The sequence below is a fragment of the Tyto alba genome, unplaced genomic scaffold, assembly GCF_018691265.1.
Source record: "Tyto alba isolate M040663 unplaced genomic scaffold, T.alba_DEE_v4.0 Super-Scaffold_46, whole genome shotgun sequence".
NCBI classification, from domain to species: Eukaryota; Metazoa; Chordata; class Aves; order Strigiformes; family Tytonidae; genus Tyto; species Tyto alba.
Genome location: NW_024881322.1, coordinates 9,698,733 through 9,723,966, shown reverse-complemented (window position 1 = coordinate 9,723,966; position 25,234 = coordinate 9,698,733). Strand labels below are relative to the sequence as shown.

Sequence of the window (25,234 nt, the reverse complement as noted above, 5' to 3'; positions counted from 1 at the left end):
TGTCAAATCTTTGGTTAGCTGTTTCCATCTCTCGGAGCAGGTATGGGACCAAGCTATTGACTCCTTCCAACTTCAGCAACAGCTCCAGTGACTGCACTGTCTGTGAGGAAAACAAATGAAGATGGGGATTTTTTATTTTGCTTTTTAAACAAAATTTAGACTCTCATTTGCATGGAAACCGTCCTGAGTCAGTGGCTCAGACAAATCCCCTCTCCCTTCCCAATGGTAGTCAAGCAGTATTTGTTTCTCACCAAGAATAAGGCAACTCTACCAACAAAACTATTTTTCTACCCCAACGTTGCCCTCCTTTTTAGCTTGCCTAGTGCCCTGAGACAGCGTGAGGAGGCTGGGGGAGATGGGAGGAGAAGAACAGTGCTTAGAGTTCATGCTCAAGTGGTTGATAAATTGCCTACAGTAACTCCGTGACAAGTCAGACTGAGTAAAGATGGATTATCGGTGAAAAAAATTAATATACAGTCAGAGATACAGATGCATAAAACGCAGTTTACCTCACATTTGCTTCTGTGGTTTGTAATTTGATTGATCACTTCAGTTATATGAGCCTGCAAATGTTGGCTCAGTCCCCTGCCAAGTGTTTGACCAAGACTTTAATACTAATGATTGTTTTGTTCAACTCTATCGATTTTCAGGTACTTCGTTTATTCATTTAGACTTTTGGATGTCCATTTTCCCAGAATCAGTAACATATTTGTACTGGCAAAAGGAGTAAAGTAAATATAGACTTACTTGCTCTTATAAGGCAGTATAATGTTCAGGTTTTAATTGCCTTTAAGATGGCAAATATCAAATTGTAGCTGCTTTTTCAGTCAATAGTTTATTTTGTTCTGTTTCTGTGATGTTGCTCTAGTGAGATCATGTGTCCCGAGAAAGGAAGAGCCCCTCTTTCAGAGGCCTTGCAAACTATCTATATAATGGAGACCCTGCAAGCCAAGCAAACCATACATGCGCTACAGTACGTATTTCCCTGGTCTCTGACAAATCAGCCCAAATTAATTTTTTTTTTTTCCCAGCTTTCCTGGAGCCATTAGCACTCTGTGATTATTCTAGGAGGCCTGGCTCTAATTAAGAATTAAAAAATACTGCTCCATTCGCAGTGCTCTCGTTGCGGAGCTGGAGGAGGAGAGCATCTAACCTGGGCGAGGGTGGCTCGGTGGCGGGGGCTCCCCGGGCGCTTGGGCGAGGTGGGCTGCCCCACGGGTGGGCAGTTTCAGGAGCAGACCCTTGATGTTGGTGGGGAAGAGCAGAAGGGGCACTGATGGCTCCTGGATCACCAGCACGGCTGTGCGAGCCGATGTCTCTCGTAATGGGGTCTTGTGAGCCCCCCAGCTGCCCCCGGTGGCCCGCAGAGCAGAGCCTGGGCCAGGGCTGGATGAGCAGCGAGATGTGCATGCATAGGCTCTCCCGCTGCGTGTTTCTTGCCCAACCAGAGATTTTTCTCTGCCCTTAGTATGAGGATAGCAACATCAGGGACTTCTTCAAGTCAGGAGACAAAATAATACAGTGCCTCCGAAGTGTACGCTTACCGTAGGTGGCTGAAAACTGGGTATTTTCTAAAGCTGCTGTAATACGCCTGGAGGTTTAAGCTACATCAACAGCAGATACTCTCACACTAGCTGCAACACCACTCCAAAACGCTGACAGTGGGTACAGGTATCCAAGGTTTAGGATGACTGGATATTTTTTTAGCCACAAAAGTTTATCAGCTCATATGGTGGAGGATTTTCTGCACCGGGTCCTGTGATACAGGAATGTTCCTTTGGCAAGCAAAAGGGGCTGAAATAGGGTGAGGGGGTTTAGGCTCTGCCTACCCAAATCCCTTTCTGGCCCCAGGAGCAAGCAGGTTTGCAGGAGATTATTCTCAGCTTGTTTCTAGATTGTTTTAAAACAGCCAGACTATTCAGTTAAATGGCAATACTTTAATTGATTTTGTCGGGGCCAGAAAAATGGCTCGACTTCAGGAGTCCTGCTGCTGGCAATCTCTTAAACAGTCTGTGCTGTAAGGAGCTTGTAGTCTTCTTTCTGCTGTTCAGAGTGCCTCTTCTGCTCCCCATCACTTTTCTACTTGGGATTATTAGAGACCTTGGGGCTGTCAAATTTAGCTTAATTTCCAGTAGTATGATTTTACTGGGAGTCATCTTATGTCAGCAAAAATATACATATTTGTGCTAATGTTATTTTATCTTACCAAAATAAGCTTCGTTGCCACAAGCTCTCATGGTGGTTCATGTCCCCTCTATCAGGTCATTCACTGTCGTTGTAAAAAGCAAGAGCCACATTCCTCATGGACATTACTGTGGCCAGCCTGCTCTTTCACAAAACAGGAGCCAACCAATTCTGGCTGGAAAAAAAGAAACCTTTTGGGGTTTCATAAAATAAAATTACTCCCACTATTTTCCCTTATTCCTCTCTCTCTTTCACTGAAAATGTGAACTGCTTCCCAGGAGGTGAGGCAGAACCAAACTCTGGGGCAGGAGTGCTTCTGCGTTCCTGGTAAGAACAGGCTGCCAGCCAAAAGTAGACCTTGTGGCTGGGATCCGTTTCCTTCTTTTGAGACCACAGACTGTAAAGCAAGTATCTGGGAAGCAGGCTAGGTCCTGGGGAGAAAGACGCCCTCCTTTCAGCCTTTCTTTTTGGAAACAGGTAAAATTTACTGAAATGTGGGTTATTTCTGCTGCAGTCAGAACTGAGACCTGAAGAAACAAGCTGTAGATGAGCAATAGCAGAAGGCACAGTTTGATCATTAGTTCTTCCTCTTTCACTTGTTTCTCACCATTTCCCCTGCTCCTCTTCACTGGCAGAAAATAAAATCAAAGAAAAAAAAAAAAAAAAAAGAACCCCCAATACCCCCAAACAAGAACGACAACAAAAACAACAACAACAACAACAACAAAACAAAAAACAAACAAACAAACAAACAAAAACAACCCAAAAAACCAAACCACACAACCCCAACCTTCCACCAAATAAACTCAAAGAAAACGGTGACTTGGGGTTTACAGGGTGCTGCTTGTGGCTGTGTCATACCAATGCAGAAGCTGCCCCAGGCAGGACCCCTGAAAACAAATCTTGGGTGACCCACAGGCCCGTCAGCTTTTTGGGTCGGAGGCTGGCAGACGAAAGTGTGAGGACGAGGAAGTGTTGCTTGTGGATGCTGACTGTGTTTTGCAGAGGCAAACTAGGAAATGTAAATCAAAATGTTTCATCCAGAACACACAGAGTCCAAGTCCAAAAGAAACAAGTGGCGTAAAATGAGCAGAAATCAGAGTAATTGCCCTGGGAGGAGAAAGGACTGAGTCAGGCTTCCCATGTTTTAGATCTGGGCTTGCAGGGAAGGTCCCTATTTTGCATCCAAAGCACGTATCGTTTGGTTTGGCTGTCCCATGCAATCGTAAAGATTCTCAGTACAGCCTCTGCAGGATGAAAGGTGGGAGTTGTAGAACAAATCCCAGTTTTGCCAGTGCTGTTTAACAAGCTTTTCAGCATTCTGGTACCTTGGTATGCGCACTCCTGGTGAAAGGAAGATGAAGATGAGTTAGAATGGAAACTTGGAGTGTTTTGTAAATATCTGCTCTCCTGGGAAAGAGCTGGCTAACAAGGGTGATAAATGAGAGAGAATTAGAGTTGGATCGTGTGTTTGTTTATGATGAGAAATAGATCTGTTTGAAAAAAATCCATTCCTGGGACTACATGGGCTCTGTGGAGAGCATTGAAAGAAGGCAGTGAAAGAAGGCAGCTGAGGCCCCCTGCCCTCAGCCCCGTCCATGGGGTGGATATCTGGTGTATGCTGGGGTGCAGGGCTGCACCAGTTTGGCTGGGTGCTCCCCTGGACCTCTGCACACCCTCCAGGCAGCGGCTGCCGGTTCATCCATCAGCTGCTGGAGCCCAGGGAGCCCCTTCCTCGGTGGGGCTTCCATGTCAGGGGAAAGAGAGGAGGCTGCTCGCTAGCCGAGCTGCAGCAAGAGGGGTTGGACGGGCTGCGTGCCCTTTGGTAGCAGGCCTGAAGGGCTGGTGCCAACCAGGGATTACAGGTGACCCGTAAAAACAAGAGTGTTTTCTCCCGGGTGGATGCTTCGGCTGCCAGTGCTTCACAGCCCACCCTGAAGTCCTGGCTGAAGTAACTTCTGCAGCAGGAGATCTTGTCCTTAGCATTTCAGAGAGAGCGTTTTCTATACGTGGGGTAATTCAGCCTTTCCTCTCTTGTTTTTTGCTTTCTGCATGCAGTATCGCTGTAGCTGTCTGAAGCATGCATTTCTCATGCTCTGCTGCTGAGAGCAAGAAAGGTCTCCCCTCCCATGCTCAGCAGAAGGGGATTGATAAATCCTACCTCTCTGGAAATTTTTCATCTATCATACTCAATTTTAAACCATTTTCTTCATCTGTCTCTCATGTTATTTTATTGCAGAAATTACAGCAGCTGGTAATGTATGACATAACTATGTCAAATGCAAGATGCATGTTTGTTTCTGGGGACAGCAGTAGCCCAGGGGGAGGAAACTAGGAAACAGTGTCTTGGCTCATTCCTGGCATCTCTCATCTATTTGTGACATACCCAGATTTATATAAGACTATAGACACAATGAATTAAACATATATTAAGAACATATATTAATGTGACACAGATATTAAAAAACAATAACTTAGAAGTCTGTGTTCCTTGTTGCTTATGCTTATTCTTCCTTTATATTGTTCACTATAATTTTTTGAGCCTTGAATATCACAATTAACTAATTTGCTTTGATCACTGCCTAAATCAATTATAATGACAAGGTAAATTTTATCCTCAGTAAAAAAATGTTGGTAATGGTTGCTTTAAATGCAAATATATGATGCTTTAATATTCAAAGCCGGCACACCCACTGTTCAGTAAGGTGCAATCACTTGAGGGGTATTTTCTTTTTCACCAAATGCTTAAATGTTACAGCTTGGTGAAGCATACTTGCTGAGTTCCTGTAGCACTAGACAGATGAATATAAACTTGTGCTGAACTTTACCTCAGAGGCCCCAGACCCGGTTGGTGTTAAGCTAGCAGTTATGTCCTTAGGCTGGGCTGTAGGAGGGACTGATGACAGGGCATTGTCAGATAGAACAGTTTGTCCTAGCTAACAGTTCTGATCAGAAACAAAGTGCTAACATGTGATACACTGGATTTTTCTTTCTATTTGAAACATTTTCAAGAGCAATTGATTTTTATCTCCTTTTTTATTCTTTTTTTTTTTTTTTTTTTTTGTATTATTATTATTTTAACTGACCCTCAACGCCTACAGATCAAAAACAGTTGTTCCTTTTGAAAGGGGGCAACTGGGCAGTATTCTCAGCCTTTTTCATGCTGAATGCTGAGAGGAAGGACAGACTCCATCACACAGATACTGCCTCACAGATATGACTGTTTGCAAAAGTGGCCTAATAAATGCAAGATAACATATGCTTAACATCATCACTGAGATAAAAAAATTGTCCAAAAGTGAAAATGGAACAACAGGGGGGAACATGCTGGTGTTACCCTGCCAAAAGCAAATGGTTTTGCCTGAAGTTTGCACCCAAGTCTGCAGTCTGAGCTCATCTCAGGGGCACTCAGAAACTGATTTTCTCATGAGCAGGGCACCCATTGTACAAACCTAGATCACCCTCCCAGCCCCCTGTAACTGTCTTTTAAAATTATTTTTCTAAGTTAAAGTTGAGAAATCTTCTTTTCCTATGGGAAGATGTGGCTGAATTTAGAAAGTGCCGCTCATCAGAGATGTTAAACAGTTGTTAAACATTTTGGACTGCATGAGCCTATCTGGGGCATCTCCTCGCCTCCATGACTGGGAAAAGTCCTTATGGCAGGAAAATCAGTGTGGTCCCTCTGTGTTGTGGTACAGGAAAAATTTCTTGAGGCCGGGGGTAGATGCTTAACAGCACGGTGCCGAAACAGTCCCTGCTTGCTCCCCGTGCCCCAGCACGTAGCCGGACAGGACCCAGGGCTGTGGGCCAGGCGGGCCACGAAGCTGCATTGGCTGAGGTTGGGCAGAGCCTTGAGGAAGGCTTGGGAGGGGGACCTCGGCAGTGCTCGGCAGTTCCTGGCCGTGGCAAGAGGCCGTCGGTGTGCGTTGGAGCACGGCCCTGCTGCCCCACGCGTGGCACGGCCGTCCTCCTGCTGCCAGCAGCGCGGGTCCCTGCACGTCACTCACACGCACACATGGTGCCCCTTGCACAACATTTCCTCTCCTCCTCTGAGGAGCGTGTGTGTAAAGGGATTTGAGGAATTACTGGGGTATCACCAGTAGTTGACTTCGTTGTAACCCATGGCCTTCTGATGGCCAGCCTGTTCTCCTTTGATAAGGATGCCTTTCCTAGGTCTTTTCTTGCAATGGTTCTCTCACTCTTTCTTTCTACTTAGGTTTAAGTATACTCATTGTGCAGAAATCCCAAAATGCTTCTTCAGCACAAGTTTGCATGGACCCAACAGAAAAACGATCTTGCCACTGTCAGCAAGAGCTTGCCCTCCAGGGCAGATAGTTCCAGAATAAAAAGCTAACCTTCCTAGACCCTAAGCAGACTTGCCTTCCAAACTCTAGTCCTTGCTTTGTACCTTCCTGCGTGCCAGCTGTGCCCCTGCTGGGATGAACCTCAGCTGAGTATAAGCCTTATGCATGCAAGACCAAATGTTTCCTCTGTACCATTCCACAGCAAGTCAGACCAACATTGCACACGTAACCCTCTTTTGGCTGTCTAATGGATGAGTTGTTCTTCAGCAGGACTCACTGGAGAAGTCTGTCCTCTGCAGCTCACACAGTGCAGTCAGGATATGAATCTCAGCTCTTCAACTGATCTGGACTTTTCCGTAGGAAATAAATGATGCCCTGGAGCAAAATAAATGAACTCTTGTGACAGGAGTTTCATAGGGGTGATTGGATAATTGATTGTTACTCCAATAAAAGGTAACTGATGATGAGTTTGTGGACTCATACATCATTTTTGTGCTGTGATTGATATATATTAAAAAAAAAAAAAAAAGGTAGGAAATGGGGAGAAAAATTGGTAGGACACTGAGGCTGATCTGATTTTTTTTATTATTATTATTTTGTTCTTACTTTCCTAGGTGGGGCTGAGCACTGCAATAAGGAAAGCAAAAAGGATTATGAAGAATTCCAAGGATCTGGTAAGAAATCAAAGGCATTAGGGTGTTTTACATTGTATATGCATTTTATCAGGAGTGAGCCCTCATTTATTTTGTCTAATTGTGAACCCACCTGATCATCACTGAATTGAATGCAGACTCACTCCTACCCAGTATAAGATCTGCTCTATTAGGTGACACTGGGAAGAAGAAGGAGGTAATAGAGAGAAAATATGAAAGCATGGGGAGAGCAGGAAAAAAAAAAATGAAAAATGCAGGCTGCTCTTAGAGCAGCCTATATCCATCTATATCCATCCAAAACATCAATTTGTGTCTGAAATTCATGCAGCAGCTGAGGATATGATCTGTGAACTCCACAGTACAGCTCCATGCTGCGACACTCGCTTGTACTGGCCCAACTCACCTTTGGTGGGGACAGCCAGCCTTAAAACCAAATACAAGCAGGTACAGATTTTGTTTAGATTTCTTTACAAAAGTAGGAATTTCCTACTCAGCCTTGCTCTGAGATTTTCCATCTAGAGAAGCTTCATTTTTTCCTTCAGACTTCTTGCAGTGTTTGTTATTGCTCTTCCTTATTTCATGCTTCTTCCTTGTCCTTTGCCATCCCTGCCTTGCCCTTGTAGCCGTACATAAGAGGGAACCTTGTATATTGAACCACTGCTTGAGAGTACAGCAACTGCAACTCCGGGTTGTCTGAAACTCAAGCAATGGCCTGAATGCAAATTCTGCATATTTTTCCTTTACTTGAGAGAGGCTGCCTTTGCCTCTTAAACTTAAAAACTGGGATTTAAAATCTTTCCGCCTCCACCAGTTTTCAGCTTTATAGAGGATCTCTAAAGGGTAGCAGAGGAGGGGAGGGCAGCTTTTATTCTTCTGGGTTCACTTATATGAGTCAGCTCAGCCATAGAGTTTGCTTTCAGTTGTCTTCAGGCAGTTAATGCAGAGCAAATGTTTTAGCTGTTTGTGAAGAAATTATTGATATTGCTTCTTCCTGAAGCCTTACTGTGAAGCTACTCACAAAAGTAAAAATTGAGGTGCCTAATTAGCCTTTGGGCAATTGCCAAATTGCCAAGCCAGGGAAATAAACAATGCGCTGGAGAGATGGGTCTCGGCTCCCGCAGAACAGCAACCAGCAGGATCTTATTCATTTTCCTTCCTGTTCAGCACTGTGCTACTGATGGCCTGAGATTTCTGCTCAAACTACACGGAATTTCTAGTCCCCTTTCCCTGGGTCCAAGCCCCCACGTTCACACCAGCAGCGAGATGCTCTGAGTCAGGGAGGTCCCCTCTGTGAGCCAGAGCTAGGGCACAGGAGCGGGGATGAAGAGGGGTCAGCATGAAGGTGCTGCCCCTCGGGACACAGGGGTCCTTTGCTCTCTCACATGTGCTTCTACCCTTGGCATATTGGGCTGTGTCCCTTGCGTGGCTGGCCCTGTCTGGCCTTCGTGGGTCATGCATGCCACGTCCTTTTGGGCTCTCTTGGGTAGGGCAGCATGGTTGGCATCAATCTTTGGGTGCAGTGGGGTCTCCTTTCAGCTTGTCTCTGCTCTCCCATATCCTCAAAGCTCCTCAATGCCCCAATACCTCTCTCAACTTCCACCACAATGCCCTTGGCCCCTTCCTGCTCCTAAGATGCCCACTGACCTGTGGGAGGAACAAGCAGACTGTGCCCTGGCTAGAAGAGCAAGGTCATAGTTTGGTTTCTCCAGTCAATGTATTTCTAAACCTACATAACTGCACAATACAAGGTCAGCTCAAATTAAAACAAGTATCATGTGGTTGGCTGGGCCTCTCCTGAAGTTATTCCTAGCATGTTCTCTGTAATGACCCTTGCTGAAACTCATTTTAAAGCTAGAAAATTAAAAATAACAACATTTCTAGAGGCATTGCTGTATCTCACAACTTCCCCTTCACGCAGATTGCAGTTAATTTAATTTCAAATCCCGAAATACAATACAGGAAGATCTCCAGGAGAGAGCACAGCTTGTATCACGCTTCCATAAGCCCCACATCCCAGAGCGGCAGCGTATGATGAAATAGTAAGAAAATCACCTGCACAATCTGAACACTGCCAAATCACGGTCTGTTCACCTGCCCAGGCAGATACACGTGTCAGCGAGCAAAGGCCAAAGCAGCTGAGGTGCTCTCGTTGCTTGGGGAGAGGGTTGCCTGGCTGAATGTGTGGGTGAGGGTCCAGAAACGCCCTGTCTGTGGTGGGACATCTCTGCATCCACACCGGTGGAGAGAGAAAAACATTCACCTGGCCTCTTTCATGCTCTGGCTCATGTTGGACAGAAATGTCAAATTATATCTTCTCGTTCTTCCCATATCTGCTCTTTTGGTTGCTTTTGCCCCATTGCATGCTTGGGGAAAGCCTTCTGAAGAGGTTTTTGCAAGTTAGCTGTCCCCATCTTTGCCTGGCATCTGCGTGTGACTGTGCATAAAAAGAGAGGTGTGATTATGGCTGTTGGTAATGAGAACAGGAAGTCTGTCTGACTCCCTGGGGTTCATATTTACTGGGCATTCCTTAGGATCATTGTGGGTTTGGGAAAATAAAAGGTATTTTCCAGATGTAGAGATGCAGTGAAAGTGGCTACAACCCCCAAAAATCTAATAAATGTTTCCACTCATTAAAAGTAGTGAGCCATCTGTGAACAACTAGCTTAAACCAAAAACCAACAAGCATTAGGGGCTCATTATTATTCTTTTTTGTAAAACCAATTAAAATAATTATGGAAATGTCATTAGGGAGTGTCAACAGGCAGTGAATAAAATATTGATGTTATCAATCACTGTGAGCACCTCTAGTGCTAAGTTTTCTTACGAGTGGAGAAGATACTAAGAGGCATCTTTGAGCAGTAGCAGTGAAAGGATGACAAATAAGACTCACGGCTGTGGCATTTAATGAGAGGAAGCTCCATGCATACAATCCTGTCGTGACTACACAGTGCCTGCAACTCACAGCCCAGCCGCAGAAGTGGGAAGCCACGGAGGGAGCCAAAAGGGAATTGCAAGGCAGAGTGGGGTGTGAACCAGGCTCCTGCCCACCCACTCATGCTATGTAGAGGCAAGTAACCCGTCTCCTCCCAAAAGCACATACTGCAATAGTAGCCTGGCTCTGCTGGGAAGGGCCCTGTAGTGCCCGCTGCCCTGGGCTGACGTGCTCTCTCACTTACACATGCCAAGGTTATCCCTTTCTTTAAGCCTGTGCTCCTTGTCACCTTTTGAGAGTAGCCCTGGACACCCCCAAAGAGCCGATGGGCTGCTCTCCTGCACACCCCAAGCAGAGCTGAAGCATTACACCCCAACCTCACTGTCCCACGTGCCGTGGGGACACGTAGGACAGGGAGCTGGGCGCTGCTGCAGCTGGTCCTCAAAGCCCCACTCGACATGGCCCATACCGCTTCCAGGGCACCGTCACGCCAGCCGTTCCCACCAAAGCTAGGCAGCCTCTGGGGCTGCAGGATAGTCTTCCTTTGAACCTAACAGAGATCTGGTTGGCAACAATTTTCAACTGACAAGCTGAGAAACAGGCAGGAAAGATTTTATTCTACTTACAGCAATGGGTAGAATTTAAATGCAGCCTGTGAGCAGAATGAAAGGAGGTTTTATTTATGTATTTATTTCTTTCAAGCCCTGTAGTTTGTCTTTCTGGTGCCGTTTCAGCTCCAGATACCTTAACTTCAAAGGCTTTGCATGCTGTGACTTGGGCTGAAGTGAAAAGCCGACAACTCAGATGAAGACACTGCAGATCTTAGCCTGATGGAAAGCTTTAAGAGCCTCTAGTGCCTTTGTAGGCAGCACTGGGATTAGTCCTACATGGAGGAGGTGGGGGAAGTGGTTTCTTTCCTCTGTTCAGGAAGGCATACAGAGTTTTGCAAAGCTCTTTGAGAAAAGCTGGCATCCTGCTTGCACACCTCTCACACTCTCTGCCTCCCTGGCCATACCTGTGTAGGCACACAGAGAGGGCAAAGAGGAGGTCTGTGTCCCTGCCGTGCTGCAGGACATAGCCCTGAGGCAGACAGGCTGGCAGGGAGCTTAAACACAGAGGTGCAGAGGGATGGGGGAGAGTGCAGGGCAGCTGGAGCTGCAGCAGTGGGACCAGGTTGGTCTTTCAGCTGAAGGAAAGGCCCCGCTCCCTGGCTGCTTTTGGCCATTTCTATCCACTTCTTCTGTGGCTGTATTCTGGTTTCTCCTTTGACTCCACCGAGACCTCCTCCACCTCATGGGCCCCTCCAAGCCGGTGCGACCCCAGCCATGCCATTTGAGTGTGTTAGAGCTGAAGAGAGTTAATTGATGGGGGGGTTTTGCAGGTTTCTTGTCTCTTTGATTTTCCTCCTTTTTTTCACCTTTAATTTCTCTATTGCATCCTTCAGAAAGTGCGCTGTTACAGCTCCAACTCCACTGCAGGTCTCCCCCCACAAGGTACCACTCTTTTCCATCTTTGCCTTGCTGCTTGGTCCCTTCAGCCAGCACTGCAAATATTGGCTACCATCTTTGTACTAGGGGCTTGATCCCCTCTCCCCTGCACCAGCCCTCCTCTCCACATTGAGATCCTGACCGTGACATACTGCTGCGGCTGACCTCCTGCTCTGGGCAGCGTGAAACCCTCATCTCCATCACCCCTTGTTACCTGTCCAAGGAAACACCTTCCTGCCTGCCCTGGAGCTGCAGGGCAATGCCCTACACACCACGGCACCACTGCCTCACTGCCCTGCAGTGCTGCCTCAGAGCTCTCCTTTGTCACCCAGAGCTTTATACGCTGGGGTTACTGCCCCTCACGGTCAGTAATAGTCCTCTCCTGAGCCATATCCAATCTTTATCTTCTGTTTTGTGTTAGATTTGGGTTGTAATGCTATTAGGGCAAGGACCATCTTTTTTTTTTTTTTTTTTTTTTTTTTGTGTGTGTGTGTGTGTGTGTGTATATAAAGTGTGTAACACAAGGGAGTTGGTCCAAGCACAGAACTCTTAAGTGCTATGGCCATATGAATAATTACACTTATCTGCATAAAGCTATGAGTATGCCCATCTGCTCACCTACTCTATATTTACATGCTGAATACAACCTTAGCAAATAGTTAATCATACTGTGCAACAACTAGCCCTCTGTGTTTATAGACCACTTGAATGGCCTCAGCGTTTAAAGACCACCAGAATTTACAGTGAAGCTGCATGAGTGGCATGTTTGTGGGATTGATTGCTGATACAGCACAATGTTTCCATAACTTGAGCGTTCATTAGGAAGGTCTCTTTTGGCTTCTAAAGTCTCCTGGCTACCTGGAACCTGAACTGGATTGGCCCATGGCTATGGTCTACTAAAGTTGAAAGAGTTTATCCTGCAGCAGCTGTTTTCTGCAGCTTGCAAGTCTGGCCAAGATAAAATCTAGTTATGAGATTTCCAGGTAAAAATCTCATTAAGAATTCAAGGGCATTCTATGCACATGCTAGATCCTCCCATTTCTCCTCTCTTTGGGTTTATCCTTCGGCTCATCCACCACTCCCTGTGCGTGCAGAAAGCAGCCTTATATCCCACATTGTGTTACTTTCACTAGTTTCATACTAAGTGTAAGATATCATTATGTTTCTCAAACATCAGAAAAGTAATTTTTACAAAGAACAAAAAAAATGACTTGAGTACATGAGAGGAGACTGTTTCACAGGAGCTTCTTCCATCCTTGTTAATATTACAGCTCCTTGAAAGCAAGAGTAGTTGTTTTGTAAAGTGCTCAGGCAAAATAAGTTGACTGCTGCATCAGGTTTAAATCCACTGGCATGTAGCATCCTTAATGGCATCATGGGAGTTTTCAGATGTTTTTACCAGAAAACACATGATTTAGCTCTGGACTTTACTGACACTGAATATCCCAAGCCATGCTGCCTCTATGAACTAATGCATCATCTTCTATTTTCTTCCCTTCCAGAAAAGCTTCATGGGGTTCTCAAGTGTATGTGCATTTCCTCCTCTGGCTAACCTGTGTGAGAAGATTAAATAGTAGGTATAAAATTTTCAGTCCTTAACCAGAAACAGAACATGGTATGTTTGTTTCTTTCAAAATTCATCCTCAGTTAACAAAGCTTCTTGTACTTTACTTCTATTGGTTTCCTTCATAAACCCACTGTCCAGGTAGCATAGGGGAAGGTTGCACAGGTTCAGGTAAGTAAGATCACTCAGAGATTCCCTGTGCTTTTTCAGTACTTAAAGTATTTGCATAATTTTAGCTGGTCCCAGAGGTCAAATATACGACACGTTCAAAGACATGACATCTCCAAAAGAGAACCATTTTTTTCCTGAGATTTCCTGATCCCAAGAGACTTCTCCATTTCGTTTGCTCACCCAGTTGTGGCACCCATGGCTCATCACAGGAAGGCCACCAGCACCTGTATAACTCTGTGAGGAACATGAATTAAGTGGCAGTTTCATAGTGTAGGAGAATCTCAAGGTATTTAAGAAATCTTGGTGGCTGGTGGACAGGAAAAGCAACTTATGGCAGTGCTGACTTTGAGTCAGTTTGGAGAAAAGCGGAGGACATCATCTGGGCTATTACTCCTCAAGCATATTTGTCAATGTACTCCAATGAGTTGGAGGAGTCAAGCAAATCTAAGAATAAATCAGTATTATCAACAGTATATTTTGACTGATTTGACTGCCAAGACTAAATTTTTCACCTATTTCTGCTCATTTAATTGAACCTGCAAATATCAGGAGTTTATTGATTAACATGAAACATCTGGTAAGTGCCTCTGAAATGTAAATCAGGACTACTAATCTGGGTTTGAGCCCTATGAGTTCAGGCAGTGGAAGCAGGAATCAAATTGTGTATCACATGTTGGATCAAATGTGTTCAACTCTTCTGATCACTCCCTCACTCTCTTTGGTTTTTTCTTTCTTCTTTCTGTAGCTACAAAAATCATGCTTGGCAGTTGGACCTGTTTAGCTGGTCTGGATCTGTGCCAGTTCCTTGCAATTAACCTTACTGCCACAAAGAAGCAGCCCAAAGCAGAACGTGGAAATTATTAATTACAGACAGAATAAGAGTTACGAGCCCTTATGTGCATGTCACCTGTCTCCTCTGTATTTTTTCTTATCCTGATGCTCTTGCAGTCTGAGGAATCCACCCTCATTGCACCTATTTGCTCTCTGAGCCAGGTTCAACATCTCTTAAGAGTTCAAGAGGTTGGAAAAACTCAGAAAGAAAACTTTCCAAGGAAAAGCTGACTAACATATCATTCAAAGAGTGCTTCCTGCTGGGCCAAATATGAAAGGCTGCTCAACGTAGGTGAGCTAAGCTGTGTCCCACGGCCAAAGAGAGGTGCCATGCTTGGGCAGCACCATATGAAAGCTAGCACATGTCCAAGTTGAAAAGGAAGGGGCACAGAGATGACACCATCATTTTAACATCTGCTTCTGGTACTGCTAATATCGATAGGGTTGCAGGAAACAAAAGTCACAATGGAAAAAAAAAAAAAAAAAAAAAAAGATGTAATTTTCAAAGGTTACAGTAATTAAGCATCATGGGGGACCACTGAGGGCTCAGATCTCCTTTGCTCAAATCAAGGTAAAATACTTTTCTCAAATACAGTTGAGCATGGCTAGAAGTTAGTGGGACTACAGAAATTGCAAGATGAGACTGATCCTTAGTTAAAGCATAAGTACACCGGTGAATTCAGCATGTATGGTCCTTCTTCATATTAAATCCACTTTTACCCCACAAACCAAGCATTTGTGTGTGGGGGTGTGTGTGCGCACATAGATGCAGGCTGGTATGCAAACTGCAGGTCTAACACAACAGGAGAGAGACAGTGTAAAGACTTGAGGGATGAATATGAGAAAGAGTATTTGCCATTTGTTTTGAACAAAGGAAGGAGGTTAGTCTCCATCAGCATGAGGCCCCATTCTGCAGCTTTTTCCAGGTAGAAGGAATTCCATTAGTATTTCATATCTGGCTGATTTGCAGGATCTGTCAGGCTGAGTGTAGTATTTATTTCAAAAAAATTATAGTTACTTTTACGACAGATTTGATGTCTTGGTTTGTTTTAGAGGCTGAAGGTTCAACTTTGCAGCCAAACAGGAGTCCATCAGCCTCACCTCCAGAGCTCAGTCAGCAGATACTGAAAAATATCATAATTTGCTCATTTGGACAGAATCACTTTGCTGAAGTACAAGCACGGAGCTAAAACTGAATATGGAACCATGAATGATATGCTGACTATTATCTTCTCTGTACACTTTACCGTGCTTTTTTCTTTCTGAATAGATTCCCTTCCATATGTTAACGCGGCACTTGTTGTTTTTGTTTTTTATAGTGTTATAAGAAATAAACTGCCTTTTGAAGATTTTGATGGAGATAGATTTAGTACTTTCCCGGTAAGTAAAGTCTTTCCTTTGATACAGTAATCCCTTGATAATGAGAATGTTTATGGGATTCCTCCTACTTTCTGCAAAGCCTTATTCATTCATGTGAAATTAGATATAGGAATGAAGGGAATGGAGGGGTTTTTTTGGTCATAAAAGGTGGGGATTTTTTCTGGATGAAAAATCAGCCATTCATTTATGCCACCTGGGGAGATGCACATATAAAGCTGTGCTCCCTGCAGAAGCAAATTGCTCTGCTGCTGAGTGGTCTGTTTACTGAATTAATAAGAGGTGAAGTAAAGTCATAAAAAAAAAAAAAATTAAATTGTCAGCTTGTCTTATTTCTGCACCAAAGCATGCAAGGTGCCATTTATTAAAGCTTAGCAAAGGGACTCTGGAATACAACCCATTTACTGGGTTTTGTTCCTACACCTTGAGTTAGATTCTCATTTTAGATATTTTAAATTAAAAGTGCAAGAGTAACAATGGCCATCCAATCTGTGTGCTTCTGCTGGCTTTTAGACATTGAGGGGCTATCACTGGCGAGGCAGAGACTGCAATGACAAAAACACCACCGTGTACCCTGGCAGACGGTAAAGCTTTTCATTATTTTAAAGGCTCCCTAATACTTGTGACTTCTTGAAGAACACTCTATGTATTTGGTTTTGGCCATAGCCTCAGGAGAGCACATCACTGCTCGCTGCTTGATTTCATTGAGATGGAGGCAAGAGGGGATGATCCAGACCCGGGATGGGGAGTGTTAGCAGGGGTGGTGCACAGTTTTCTTTCCCTCCTCTGAAGCTCTCCACTACCAAGGGTTTGCTAAGAAGTTGTTGACCAGGACTGTTTTTACAGCCTAGGCATTAACTGTCTTGAGACTAGACAAGCTGATTTTAAGGGTGTGGGCTTGGAAGAGTTATGTGCCGTCAGCCCGGGCAGCAGACCTGCACTAGCAGAAATGGGCTTGCAGAGCCCCGTGAGTAGCACCGGGCTGAGGAGTTGGGGTCTCCCTGTAAAAAAGGCCTCAGCCAGTTATAGTGTGTTATGGGCCAGAGCAAATCCCCATCACCCCGCACTGAATTTGGAGTGAGGGGCTTGGTGGGTTTCAGTCAACACCTAAAATTAAGGCAAAGGGCAGGGAAAAAGGGTCTGTCTGCTGGAAAATCATCCTCGTTCACTTCGCCTAAGTGGATAGGCAGACCAAAGGGTCTAAGTTTCATTCAGCAACTTCCAGTATTAACTTTAAATTAATAATGTATTTTGCTAGAAAAAATTACCTCTCCTAGATTCAAAGGGGGGAAAAAACCCCACCCTTCTGTACAGGAAGGAATTTCTAATTATTTTATATTCCTAGTGAAAAATGGCACCAAGGATCTGATTTCCTCAAAAAGCCCCTTTCGCTTTATTTTCTGTAACACTATATATCCTTTTGTAACTCCATTTTAGTCCTGATAACTGGGATGTGAAAAGTGACTCTAACTGCAATGGCATATGGGTAAGTAAACGAAGTTGCATCTTACACTTCCTTCCTGGTTGCTGCTTTTCTTTTTTCCTCCTTCTGAATTTGTCTGTAAATGTTTTGTTTTTACTTATTCTGGTTTATTAACTGATTTGTATTACTCCTATTTATTGCCTTTGTTATTCCAAGTAATAAAACTGTATTTGTTAAAAACTAAGGAAACATAGGGGAAACCATTATGAGTGGAGTTTGTTTATTGATGTTTATGATTATTTAAATTATAGCTATTATAATTAATTTAAATGTACATATACTTATTAAAATAATGTAATGGAAAGCATCATTATTATGATGCAGTGCTTCCTGCAGGCAAATATTCAAGAAGAACTAAATTCTCAGCCTCTGTTTTGCAATGGCATTTTTCAGGTGCTAGATAGATACTATCATCTGCCCCTTCTTTCTTCCAACAGGGTGTGGATCCAAAAGATGGAATTCCCTACGAGGAGAAATTCTGCAAAGGTAAATCTTTACAATCAGTACAAGAAATAGTGTGTCTCTTGTATTAATTTCACAAATATTTTAATATTTTCACAGTCATTGGCAATGTAGGGGAAAGACAATGAGCTTTACAACTTCATGGGAAAGGCAAAATAATATTTTCTTTTTATCTTGATGATGGGCAAAGGTGAAATGTGAAAAGCACAGGCTGCTGGTAATTTCCTGTTAAAAGCTAGCTCAGTTATTAAGCTGAAATACATAGATCAGGGACAGCAGCAGACGATGGTGTCACCTTTGCATCTTCTGTGGTGTCTGAAGTCAAGCCCAGAGGGGTGGCCTTGGGATTCAGGAGAGCAGATTAACATCTGCGTTTGTCCAGTTTGACCCATTGCCATAAATACCAGCAATCCTGTTGATACTTTTCTGGAGAAGGCCTTAAGGAGATGAAGTGATGTCATCAGCTGATCTCCCTGACAGCGACGTGGGTGCCTGTGTATACACATATACACAAATAACACCCTTACTCAACAGCCGTGACTACAGTTGCTGCTCACCTTGCCTTACATTTAAATCAGCATCCTGCGGATGAACCATTGCCTGGCAAGACTTTTCAACAGTTTTAGATGAAAGGAAATCTACAAATGCTAAGCAACATTAATTATAAACTAGCCAGATTGTTCTAGCAGAAATACTCATATGAGTAGCACATCCACCGGCCAGTTCTGTTATAAGGAACTTTGAGAGATTTCCTGAGTAATCCGATTTCCCTAGATGTTTAAGCGCATTTCAACACATATTCTATGGATAGCAAAAATAAATGTTGGCTGCGCAGCAGAGCCTCTGCTGAAATAACACATCCATCCTTGAATACAACCAGGATTTTTTCTGATTAGCAAGACCTCTCCCTGTTTTACATGCCCAGTCCCCAGTTGTTTCTCTAGGGTTGTTGGCACGTGCCTGTTAGTTTTTGCTGCAGATGGAGCAAAAATCCCATTGCGGGGTCTGAACATTTCAGCTACGTGAAGGGTGGTGTAGCCAGTTGCCTGTGACTCCATCAGCTGCCATTGCTGTCACTCTTTAAGCATTTCTCTCCATGCTCTGTTTCAGTGTGCTTTTTCTGCTCTTGTGACTAATAAAATGTGTTAATTAGGTGCAGGCTCACAAGGGGTCGTGCTGTTGGGAGACTCAGCCGGTGCTCACTTCCACATCCCTCCCGAGTGGATGACTGTCACGCAGATGTCAGCGGTGAGCAATCATGTTTGTGTTGCCGAAACCACTCCACTGCTGGTTGCAGTTTGCTTCCTCCCCTGTGCAGCAGGTTGCCAAAGGGAAACAAGTGCAAACTGCCTCATTGCACTGGAATTTATAGTTATGGTCTCACGTGTGTCAGTCTCCTCCTGCAGCTGCTCTTCTGAAGATAAAAAAGCATAGCCCTGTGCTACCACCCCTCCTCTGACGTCTGTGCAATTAGGACAGGGAAGAGTTTGGCTTCGGTGGCCCCGTGCTGGGCCAGAGACACAAACCAGGACATCTGGCTTTCCACACACGTGCCTGCAGCTCAAGGAGACCCGTGCTGTCTGTGGGATCAGTCCTGCCATTGGCTTGTTGGTACAGCTCCTTGCTGTGCAAGTGTTGCAGAAGTGACCCTGCTGACAGTCCGGGAACTTCTGTTTTAGGCATCTGGCTTTGAAATTATGTGTCCTGGATTGTTTTCCTTCATCTGTGGCATATGTGAAATAGGTCTAGTAACTCCAGTGTTCAGGCTCTGAGGCTTGTTGAACAAATACATCTGCAGGTGTTTGAGGGTCGTCCAATGGTTTCCAATGGACTTATCCTGGAGGGAAGAGTTTCTGTAGTGACCATAAAATATCACTACCACACTGATGACTATCTTTGGGCTATATCCCAGCATTTCCCATTTTCAAACAGCAACAAAATGCACCTGACTGTGTATTATGCTGAGCCTCAGCTGTTGCAGTTCACTGGAGTGGAATGAAATAATTGAGGGGAAAAGATCATTTTAGCAAACTGCAATCGAAGGGTAGAGATAAATGGGCAGGTATGCTCCTGTCCTTCGCCACTGTTTCCTATCATGAGCCAGCATCACTCCCCAGCCAGAGAGGACCGTGTGTTGTCCTTCTCTGCCCAAAGGTCTGTTGCAGGGAGGTGAGCAGATAGATCATCATTGCCCAGCTTCCTTGGTGAAAACCTGCTACTCCTCCACCGGCCTCTGTAGAAGGAGGATATGGACATTTTCTAGAGAACAACACTTATTCCAAAATGTCAGTAGATACAGTGCTGTTGGAGGTCTGAGAGTTTTGTGTACCTTTCTCACTTTTCTTCCCAGATCTGAGCTGATTTAAATGTTGCAGATTAACAGTTGTTTTTCTTTGTTAAGCGTTTATGAGCAACAATTAGACAAATGACCATGATGACAGAGCTGATGATGAGCATAATAAATTAGCACTAATGATAATTGAGATTATCTTGTCTGATAAAGATGGTAATAATACTGATGGTGATGATGATTCTGGCAGTAAAATTGATAGCAGAGCCATGTGGGCAAGAATAGTTTTAGAATATGTCAGCATTTTATTATCACTGTAATGAAGGTTTAGAAAGCATTTCCTTTGCTGGAATCTTGATGGTCTACTGGCTGGATGGGTCGAGGGCTGGTAATGGCATGCAGAGATAGAAGCTTCAATGTCAGGAGGTGGAGTGTAGATTATAAAGTCAGTTTTGATGGCACCTTATTACTGTCTGATGGGTATAGAGCAATTTGCAGGGGAAGGGAATTGGTGCTCTCCATGTAAGGCCCCACAAATACACGCTTTCGGTGCTCAACTCCATCTGGCCAATGTGTGGTTGGAAAGGGAGAAGTGGGCTGCTTTACTCACAGAAAGGGTGACTCCAGGTTAGAGCTAGTGCAAAGAGAGATGTGTTCACCCTCCGGCCTTTCATAGTCATTTCACTCACAGTATATAAAATAAAAGAAGTTAAGACATCACTGGAATTGGAGAAGATGAATAAAATATATGAATAAGCGAAAAAGAAGCCTGGACTTCACACGCAGACCCAGAGCCGCTGCAAGCCAGTTCCAGGAGAGAGGGCTCTTGTGCACCAGCACAAGGCACCAGGGCTGGCGTCTGTTCTGAGCCCAGTAGGAAAGGAATGCACTAAGGTATTGCTTAAAATATGACTTATTGGAGCTAGTAGAAGAAGGTAAAAGAGGATAATATAGATAACCTTATGTCCCTTCAGATGCTGGGCACCCCGAGCTGGGCAGCATCAGACAAACTTCTGGGAGGGGTACGGCACAGTATGTTGGTAACGTAGAGGAACTTGGAAAAGTTGGTTATAGCTACCCAGGACAGATCAGGGCTGGGATAATTACCATGCAGGAAATGCAGCCCTCCTACATCCAGCTGTGCAATATAGTAGCACAGCCACCCAGGCACCTGGGGTACATGAGGTTTGGGATAGGAAAGAACAGGTTCTTTTCTAGGACTATTTGCAAGCTTTCCTACTCACCTGGCAAAAATACAGCAGTTAAATATTAATGCAGAGATACAGAGAGTTCAGTCATGTTAAAAAAATAGTATCTGTGTTGAAACTCTAGAAATAGTAAAAAGTTATTTAATTTTCAGCTCACCTTAAATAAGAAAGTTCTCACCTGAGCACAGAAGTGCTAGCAAAAAAATTTCTGAGTTAATTCAGACTTTGTCACTGCCTCTTTCCCTTGCTTGTCCTCTGTGTCTTGCTTTCTGTGTGTAGAATGGCAATAGTAACAATTTAGCTGCCTCAGGGTTGTGAAGGTGAAATACTGTTGTCTCTTGATGTGTGGTATTAAATACCACTGGCAAATATCATGCATCTGTAGGTTTAATTAATAAATTAACTGGCTTCAATCCTTTTTTCAGTGCAAGGCCTTCCTCAAGGAGAATTTCTAAGCCCATCCAGGGATGGTTTCATGACCAGAGAATGTGTGGAGAGTCTATGACCTAATCTCACAGAAAGCATCCTTAATCCAGAACCACAGCAAGAATTTGAAGTTAGTGCTCTGAGAGGGGAGGATAAACCATTAGTTTCGTGTACCTGCTGTTCCCCCATGCTGTCAAACTCAAGACACTTCACTGTGGTTCTGCCAAAATTTCTTTGATAAAACACATAGAAAAATTAGTTTAGATGATTTTCTCCATAGTCAATACTAGAGTCAGTTCAAAGCTTTAATTTTCATTTCAATGGAATCTACATGGGACTCCAAATAGGACTTCCCACCCCACCCTGTCCAGGATTTTTATCATGTGTACAAGTAAAAGATTATGTGCCTGTCAATTCAGATTTATTAAGTGTATTACTTTATTACTTTAATGTTTTTCTATATTTTTAAGTATATATTTTACATACTTTATATATTTAATATATTTGTTATTTATCCTTATACATGTTCACATATATTAGTGTAAAGTAAAACTTACACATGATAGCAATGCTGTGGGCCCTTCTGTTAATCAGTACCACACCAGTGGTTGCTGTTAATTCCTGTATTAAAACTAATTATACGGGGAAATAATTTTTCAGGAGAGATGCTGAGAATTTGGTTAAGAGGTTCTGCAGAATGGTTGGTTTCCCTGATTATGCTGCACATAGTCTACCACACAAAGGAGCAATAATGCTGAGTGAGGGAAGAAAGAGAATTTGAATGAGAAATTTGTTTACTGAAGCAGGCTCAGGATGTCATTTGGGTAACTGGATGATCACAAGGGCGACAAGAAGGGTATTTGGGCTTAACAGCTTTGGAATTCAGGTCCCTGCTCCGTTGTCTTGAGGACCATAGTTGGGAAGATGTTATATACTGCATTTTGGATTTCCCAGTCTAGTTGGGAACTTACTATCTTCTTAGCATTGGCCTCTCACAGGGTAGTACCCTCCCAAGTAATCCAGTGCAGGGGGACATGCCCCTGTCATACGTCCCATGTCAAGGAGTGCATCAAGTTGCATCATTCACTTGTCCCATATCAAGTCCCCCAGAGCCTTCCTGGTCTTCCCGTTTTCTTAAAACTAAGTGACCAAATGCAGAGACCTGAATCATGTTCATGCATGTGTCAAGGAGGCTGGTTTTGGGTGGGGAGATGGGGACTTGCAAGCACCTGAGCACCAGCCTGGCCGTGCCAATGCAGCTGCAGGCACTCCCAGCCCATTTTGTCTGTCACCGAGTTTGAGATGTGCACTATATCAGAGTGGGGACTCATGTTTTCCAGAGCTATTTCCAAAGCCTTTACCTAGGAGCCAGTCACAAATGCAGTTATCATCCCTCTTAGAGTGTGTTCTTCCCACAGAGATTGTACGGAGACACTACTCAGTGTGGAAAATGTCCATCACAACGTGGACACATCTTTGAAAGCTATAGCTCAGTCATGTTATTTCTCCAGTTAAAACACCACAAAACAGAACAACAAAAACACCACCCGGCTCTACGTAGCACTAAGGGAAGTCTCAGGTACCTTGATTTTGAAGTTTTTGACCAACCTGGTACTGCTGAGTCCCAAAGGATCTAGCTGAGGTGCAGCAAATGCAGAAAACATTATGTTGGGACCATCACTGAGGTTACTTGTCTGCCTGTGCCTGCACGTGGCTCTGTCCTTAACCAGCCATCACTCCAGTAGATCCCCAAACACCCAAAGTGCAATTACAGGAAGAGAATTGTACAGCTGTAAAAAGTTGATGAAGCAACTTTATTTTGGCTATCTGCTTGTCATTAGGTTTTGGGTTTGCCCGGCTTTTCTTCTTTTAAAAGGTTCAGCAAGAGTTGAGCTGAATGTTCATTCCTTTGGCCTGAAAATTCAGACACAAAAAATGAATTGTAATGCAGTAGACATGCACTTGATGAGGTTTAGCAAAGCAGAAGAAATACTGGGGTTTTTTTGAGGTGGATGGTTTTTGCAGAATGCTAATGTTGAAAACACTGGTGTGTCTACTGATGGATATTGTGCTCCTGCTGCTCTGTCCATCTGCTTACAACTGACTTCCAAATAGCTACTAAATGCAGCATTTTTCTCTTATATGTCTGGGATAAAGCTTATTTTTAAATCTCATTTTAGAGACAATTTTATCTGGAGATAAAAGCACTGTATTTATAAATGTATTGGAAATTATACCCTTTCTAGGACTATATATTTTAAAACTCTTGGATCTCTATTTCATGCTAAATACAGAGAAAAACAAATCGCATGTCTATCTGTAATCCAGTAAATATCTATTTGCCCAAAACCTCAAGGGGCTCTCATGTTTTATTAAAGTAACTGTTTCATAGTATATATTTCCTATTAAAAGAATCCAGCATTTCTTTAAATGTGGGTTCAGGATGTCCCGAACACTTATGCTACTGTCTTCTTTTTTTACACCACTACAGAACCCAGGAGTTCAATCTATGAAAATCTTATTAAAAACATTCTCTATCTTCCCTCTAAATCCAGTGAATTGCAGGCAAGTTTCTCCCAGCTAGTACTGTGATGACTAAGATACTGCTTTTGGGGGGAAATAAGGTAATAATTTTGCTAATTTCAAGCCTATATCCCTTGCAGATTTCCAGAGTAGAAATGTCATACATGCTTTTTTAAAAAATGGGTTGTGCTTTCCTCAAGAGCTCTAAGGATTGCTTATTTGTATACTTAGAATAAGAGTGTCATCTGTGGTACTTAATGCTATCACAAGGATCTGATCATCATTAAAGACAGTATAAAAACAAATATTCAATTCCCCTTCAAATTAAGGGACACTTTAGTGCTTTCAGGATTTCAGCAACTGCCATTTCTAAAGGCTCATATGAGCATTAGTTTTCCAATGCCCTTTAGTGTCCTGATTTTGAAAATCTCCTGCCATAATACCTCTGCACCTTCTTCCATTTAAGCTAACTTGGTCCAGTGCAGCTCAGTGTGTGTGTATTTAGCATCAGCCATGGCTTTGGCTGCCCAGTGCAAGAGAAGTGGGAGGATTCGGGGAGATGTATTTCAAGGTAGGACACATCTAGGAGGTGAGTATGTTCCTTTGAAATGAGACCCATCTAGAGCATCTGAGGCTAAAATATGGCATTAGAAGTTAGGCTGGAATAACTTTCTAATAATTCTCTGCTAAAATCTGGCACGTAGGCAGAAGCATGGTTTCTCAGCCAGAATAGTCTAGAGAATGGTATTTAAACAAGGCTATGATCAGAAGGGTTTTAAGCTAAAAGTCAACATAGATCCACCTCTAGAGTGGGACACATTTGCATCTGAGACTAAGTGAAACACAGTCTGTTAGACCATGCTTTCCAAACTACATCGCTGCAGAGTTCAAGGTCTAGCATTCTTCTGAAATTTCCATTAGCTACTCATCTTCACCCTTCGGTCCTGAAATACCTTCAAAAGTCTGGTTTTAAGTGCTTTGCTGGAACAGTATCAATGCTAAATGTATATACAGTTTTCAAATGCAACTATAATTCTGGGCTCAAATGTTCCTTTCCAAACCAATTTGCAACTCAATTAGGTTCTGGCTAATTCATATTTAAGCTAAGTTTGCAGGGGGAAAAAAATAAATCAGAACAGTTAAAAATTATTGGGACTTGTCCAGTGAAAATGTTGCTTTGGAGTGCCAACAGGAAATAATGACAGAATTGGTCATAAAAGGATTTGTTTTAAAAATATTTAATAATTTTGGGGCTCTTCTTATCCTCTTATATGCTGTGACTTGTAAGAGATCATATGTATGGTTTGTTCTATGCTAAGTGACTTTTGCAATATTCCTG

At 43.5% G+C, this 25,234-nt stretch overlaps 1 protein-coding gene across 1 annotated transcript in view; it reads left to right on the top strand.

Annotated features, from left to right (window-relative positions):
• The window catches only part of AOAH (acyloxyacyl hydrolase), an 81,551-nt gene that overhangs the window by 22,453 nt on the left and 33,864 nt on the right, over window positions 1-25,234 (top strand). The window contains 7 exon segments of the mRNA XM_032988845.2: window positions 7,103-7,162; window positions 13,063-13,133; window positions 15,446-15,506; window positions 16,017-16,087; window positions 16,941-16,989; window positions 17,424-17,472; window positions 18,602-18,696. Coding sequence (XP_032844736.2) covers window positions 7,103-7,162; window positions 13,063-13,133; window positions 15,446-15,506; window positions 16,017-16,087; window positions 16,941-16,989; window positions 17,424-17,472; window positions 18,602-18,696 — 456 coding nt within the window.